Source organism: Halyomorpha halys, unplaced genomic scaffold (genome assembly GCF_000696795.3).
Source record: "Halyomorpha halys isolate HHAL.00 unplaced genomic scaffold, Hhal_1.1 Scaffold400.1, whole genome shotgun sequence".
NCBI lineage: Eukaryota > Metazoa > Arthropoda > Insecta > Hemiptera > Pentatomidae > Halyomorpha > Halyomorpha halys.
The window spans coordinates 192,910-199,415 of record NW_027106113.1 but is presented as its reverse complement, the minus strand read 5'-3'; the positions used below and the strand labels follow the sequence as shown (position 1 = coordinate 199,415).

Below are 6,506 nucleotides of genomic sequence, written 5' to 3'. Positions count from 1 at the left end.
TAGATCGATGGGTACTCTATGTGTTATATCAACCCAATATATTTGGGCAGCATGACCAAATAGAGCATTTCTCATTCAATGAAATAAAACTGTAAATCTGTTCCAGTTTTTCTCTAATGCAGTTAAATCCATTGGGTAGAAGTATTTTCAATAGAAGGGTTTCATTTTATTACAGTAATTGTTCATAACCGTTTCTTAACGCTTGTTCGATTCGCGAGAAAAATCGTGAAATTACTGAAAAAATCCATTAAATCACATTACTTAAAGTAATGTTTTATTTTGGAATTCCTCAATATCTCCTTTCCGATAGACTTTTAAAATCTTTTCATAGCCAATTCCAGAGTCATGTGCACTGAAGAAGAATTTGGAGAGATTGAAAGTCGTCTTTACAACCAAAAGAAACTTCTTTCATTATAACTTTGATGTAATAAGTTTCACTCCAAAATTTTCAAAACTATCAATTAAAAGGATGATGTTTTTAGCATCTTGTTTATTGGTAATGTCGATAAATACAGTGATACTATAGTGGTTATGGTAATATGTAACTATAATTTAATTTTAAAAATCGCATGTAATTATAATATATCACATTTATCTTTACTTATTATTTTTTGTTTATTTAAAAAAAAAATTTCCATTATAAAAAAAAAAATCAGACTTTCTTGTATGTACAATAGAATGGGTTGAGTAACCCTTAGAAACTACTTTTGAAATTCCTAGCGAAGAATGTTCCTTGTAATTCAATCCTTTCGAGCCCGTAGATCCTAGACCACAGAGACCACGAGAAAACTTGGTTATGCTCAGACTTACATTGAACTCACGTCTCAGCTTTCTTAAGGTCTAGTTAGTTCCTTCCTCTCTTTTGAAGCCCTTTCCTTCGCCCCATTACAATTACCCATCTTCTATAGTTGGCACGTACTGTTTGGAATTAACTTCTTAAGAAATATATTAGTTTAAATATAAAACAATTAGTCTGTGACAAACTTAATAGAAGTATAATGGAAACTAATAAAGGATTTTGGAACAATATAATGAGTTATAAATATAAATCTGGTACAGTTAGCACACCACAAAGCATCCTCTTACCACCCTACTTTGAAATTAATCCTCGCCCATTCCAGTACAGATGTTTTTATAGGGCAATAATTTCCCTGACTAATTTTCCAAATAGGTCTTTCAGTCGCCAAATAGACTAACTTCAACAACAACAGTTTCAAGAAAAGTACATTTAATAATATTTTTCGTTACAAATTAATCATATTTCACTTTTCCAAAATGATATACTAAAACTAAAACAGTTTACTAAAATATGCATTTATTTAAAGGTAAATTGTTATTGAATCTATATTAAAAATATAAAGAATGGTTTTAATAATCCTGTCAACTAATTTCAATTTCGAAATACATTTTTTTTTGAGCTAGGCTGACCGTATACATCCTGATATATGAATTATTAAAAATCCTAAAATATCTTAAATTTTTCTGTGTTCTCCCAGAGTGACTAAATAACAAACTGTACATCTCAAGTTGCACCAGCATCGAAAAACTGGCTGTAAGTGACTGACTGTCTATCACAATAGGCTATATTTTTAATATTAACTTTCTGTTCGATAATTTTAATTATTTCTTTATTTAGCTGTAAGACATCATATTGGCGTATTTTAATTACTTCAAGCTACTTAAAACGTCACTGTATTTTTTTCTATCCCAAGCAAAAATTCTACTAAAGACTGATAGAAAACAAGAATCATTTGTCACAGGCGCAAACATCCATCACCAAGCTCTGCACTGTCGACAGTTGAGGTGATGAAGTGATGAGATTGGCTTTGTTGATCGTCAGTCATAGGAGTGAGTGAATTTTCTTATAGCTAAGTAATTATTTATATGTATACTTGTAATGAAAAAAGTTCGATCACAATGAATTGAAAATTATTATTAATATCATATATTAAATTGAGATGTATATTATGTGATTTCGGAACGTTCTACCCAAAACATTAACTAATACTTAGTGGGCGTATCAATGTAATTTATTATCTTTTTATCAATATTATACATTTAATCAATCAAGTTTGTTTTAAAAAAAGAGTTCTCACAGTGGATCTCAGTGTCCTGCTCCTGAATACTATATTTTTGTCGATTGTGTTCCTCGAAGGATGCCAGACAACCTAAATGAGTTGAAAAACTTTTTTTCACATTTTCATAATTGGGGACACAGAACTATGGAACATAAGTAAGCTACTTTCAATACTTGACTGCTTGGAGACTATATATATACCGTTGGGAAAAAATATATACTTAGGTTCATTTCGGTTTATTCCTTGCTTTCGATACAAATTATTACTATTTGAAATGCTAAACGAATGAGAAAATGAATAGGAGACTGTTTTATTTCATCAACACCCATCTTATTTTATATCAAATAAACTATTTCAGGAAACAAGTTTGAATTATAAGCAACGTTCAATTTATTAAATCAATTTTAATACAGTATAACATGCAACTTTTACTTAATACAGAAAGATGATATGATAATAAGAATAATTTAAACGATCGAAGATTAGATTCCACCCGGACAAGTTTAAAAATGCATCTATCAATCTTAATGAAGGACATTCCATTGACTAATTTGTTTCGGTTTTATTTTTTTATGTTCTAAATCAATATTTGATTATATTTAAATATTGATTAATTGACAGAACTACAATATTATTAATAAAAACTTAAGAAAATGCTAAACAAGGTGTTCCAGAAGGACACATGGACACAAACATATAGAGCAATGTCATCTCTTCTTCCTATCTAAATCCGTTGGATAGATATGAATTTTAAGTTTTATCCATAAAAATATGTTTTTTTACTGTAGCTGAACATTTCTCAACTTAAAATTTTAGCATTGAGCATTGTTCAGTTTCAATTGATAAATTTGAGTATAAAGGAAGAAACGATGCCAGAGCGTAAAACGTATCAGAAATGCTAGACTATATTTCCGTTGTTGCGGGTTACAACGATAAAACAAAGTTTTTTTGGAAATATCTTTTAAAAATCACTAGTTTGTGTCAAAACCAAAAAAAAAAAAAAAAATGATTTTGAATTTTTAGCTTAACGTGTTCCAAAGATAGTGTAGTTTCACCATCTGTATTTTCCCTAATATCCCACCGGAGAACAGATGTGCCGGCATCAAATTATACCCAATCAGAGATTTTCTTGAACAGTGATACATCTTGTTTTTTGACAAGCTGGGAGGCGTTAAACAGTGACGTATTTGAGTAAGCTTGCTCAAAAATTATTCAATTAAATTTTTCTATTCACTTTATAATGGCGTCTACATTTTTATGTAATTTTTAAACTCTAATTATGTAGGATTTGCTATATTTTCGTTATCACAAATGTTTATGTTTAATGTTATTTGTGTGTTTTTCTAGTCTTCTCTAAATTTTGCATAATATACAATAAAAATATAGCTTCGTTTATTCGAAGAAATTTATCCTTAAAAACTCGCACATCTTAAAAAAAAATGAATAGAGTGCTTGCACAATACATTTTTCATATAAATTTAGTTCTAAGAGACACAAATTTCTAATATACAAAAAATTAAGAAAATAGAATAAAGTTTGATTTAATGTTTGAATAAATGTATATTTAAAGTATTTATATTGTAAAATTAGAATTAGATGTATAAGGTATGCCTAAATTCAAGTAAAACAAGGATGTCTCTAGGGATTGAAATAGGAGGCGAGATTGGTGAAACTGTAACATTTTTAGTTAAAATATGCCTTCCTCATTTATTTTCGTTATCCTTGGAATACCTTGTATTTGAATTGTAAGTGATGTTTAAATAACAATAATTTTTATTAAATATGCTTTATTTCGAACCAATATTAGAAGCGTAGGCTCCTGGGTGAAAGAGAAGTGTGTTGGGAGCAGGGTGAAGTCGGCCAGTCGGCCCCTCTCGACCAAAGCCAGGAGTAGCTCTCGTACCCTTCCTCCGTCCTTGCGGTGGCCTTTGAAGTGGAATCTGGCCTCACCACCAGAGCTGAAACAGGATATTAATAATGTATTATTACCTAACAAATCTAATTAACAATATATTTAGTTTTGAAATACATGCTGATAAAACCACCAAGATGATCCTAGTTCAAGAAGGAAAATGAATGATGAATAATGGGTTTCCAAAACTAACATTTTTATCAACTCCCGGCTATTTCAGAATTATACTTGGGCTGTTAATTCCTACCATTATTCACATTTTTGGGGGGTTTTCTAGAAGCTCTGAAAAAAATATATTGGCAAACATGGAATTTACTGTCCAAGTTATGTTATAAATTTGAAGTATATATTAATCAGGAATATTAAATCTTTAAATTGGATTGTACACTTATAAAGCGTGACTAATTAATTCTATTTAAATCAATAATTTGAAAAAGTTATCAGATAATTTTCAAATACTGTTTTTTGCTTTACAATTATTATAGTTGCTTTGAGTTTGTTTTAATTTGACATGTGCTTTGGGTTCATCTGAATACGATTATTATAGCTGTATATATTTTTTTCTAATTCGAGTTACTATAAGTGGAATAATATTGAAGATATTTTTTCATGTTGAAAAGAGCGATTGGTTGCTTATAAATAATCATGAAACGCAAGATAAAATTCTTTTACAGGTTTTTCTTACTGTTTACATCGTGACCGTTTTACTTCAGGTATTCCAAATTTACGTTGAATTTTTACTTGAAATTATTGTGGAAAAGGGGGATTGAAATGTGGAACCTTCTGCTTATTAATGAACACATGTATTTTAAGAGACCAAAATTATTTCCTGTTTAATTATAAAATTATTTCCTGAGAGGGAAAATGAGTTAGTAGTGTTAGCATTAATAATAATTTTGGTTATAGATGTGATAACAAAACTCTGGGTCTCATAGATATTGAGATATTGGCTTATCTAGGTGACTGGATTGGAAGTCTCCCAACCGCAGTTACTTCTACGTCATATTGCCGTCTCCCTCGTCCAGGTGAGCCAATAGGCGAAAGGGTGAAGATCACTTCGTCCGGTGTTCATGAAACATCATTCTATCTCGGAGGCTGACCAGCATGTCCTCGACTCTGGCGTGGTGGCATACTGTTGTGGTGCATACCGGCATAACATAGGCAAGCCAGGTTCAAGCTTGCATGGTGCATAGTTTGAGGGGGCATTGCAGTCGCGGCGTCTAGTACACCATGTTACGGGGGGGCATCAATAAATGAGACCCCAACCCTGATTTTATACAAAATCGAAAAGGATTCGCAAAATTTGGATTATGTAAATCCGACACAGATTTATAATAATGTGTTATTTTGATTTCGATATATTTAATCTAAATAGTTCATCTTCTTGCGATGAAAAAAAACAAAACAAGAAAACTGAAATTTCTCCTTTTCAATTATCATTATCATGCATATCCAATTTGAATACTCTATTAATTTTTTTAGGTTTTTTTGTTATTACTAGCCAAAAAACCAATTTTTTTAACCTTCTTTCGTGGTTATATATAGTTAGGATGGGGTTTGTAGATAAACAAAAATTTAAAATTAATACATTTTTGTCCTATGTTCTCAGAGCAATGTGCGGCACTTATATACTATACTGTATATACACTATACATCAAATTAACTTAATATCCAAGCTTTTATACCTCATAACTACTGGTACTGGTACTGGTATTTGGTGGGGGGAACAAGTCCGGCAAGTGGATCTAGTGGTCCTTTTTGCAAACCCCTGGTGGCTACCTAGGTTTGAAATTTGAACCACTGTAACCCAAAAATGGTCAAGGGTTCAGTACTTAGTAAGGAAATACTGTTTCAAGAACAACGGTGAGCCAGGAGGCAGGATTATTTCATGATTACGCTCAAACGCCGGATTTTTACAAGCCAAGGATACACACTTTATGTGGCTGGATGGACTGCGTAGGGGCCTCCAAACCCACAGGGTTGACTCAGAGTTACAGTGATATAATAAATGATTATATGCTTAAATAAATAATAATATTTAATTAGTAATCAAAGGAATAATTTATCCTAATAATAACAGTATTTATATCCAAGAGATTGCTATTTTATCGATATATAGACCTCCTCAGACAATGTCAAAGATTCCATTCAAAATTTAAATAAATTAATCAAAGAAATGCGATTAAACTTTAATAATTCAATTACCGATCTATTATGAAGCCTTAAGTTCTTACAAATTTATATGTATTATAGTGATTTTGATTTTAAACTTTCTGCCTGAAGAGCATTAAGAAGCCTCCACCTCTAAGCCTTAAAGAGTTAAAGAAGGGCTTGAAGTTCTCAAGTCTGGATTTCATTTAAACAGTTCGCTATGTCTTCCTTCCCGAAGCAATCCTCTAAATTCCCATTACATAGTTCGGAAATCCCAAGGAATTTCTCTTGTCGTTGATAGGGGTTTTCAACACCGCGGTCCACCATTAGCTATCTGTTCTTTAGGCAGCAGAAATTTTAAATAT

General features: G+C 31.2%; 1 protein-coding gene across 1 annotated transcript in view; it reads right to left on the bottom strand.

The window, feature by feature from the left end:
• Positions 1 to 6,506, bottom strand: part of LOC106682274 (uncharacterized) — a 367,154-nt gene that overhangs the window by 231,976 nt on the left and 128,672 nt on the right. The window contains exon 6 of the mRNA XM_067053653.1: positions 3,877 to 4,036. Within this exon, the coding sequence (XP_066909754.1) occupies positions 3,877 to 4,036 (160 nt within the window). The remainder of the gene's footprint in view (positions 1 to 3,876; positions 4,037 to 6,506) is intronic.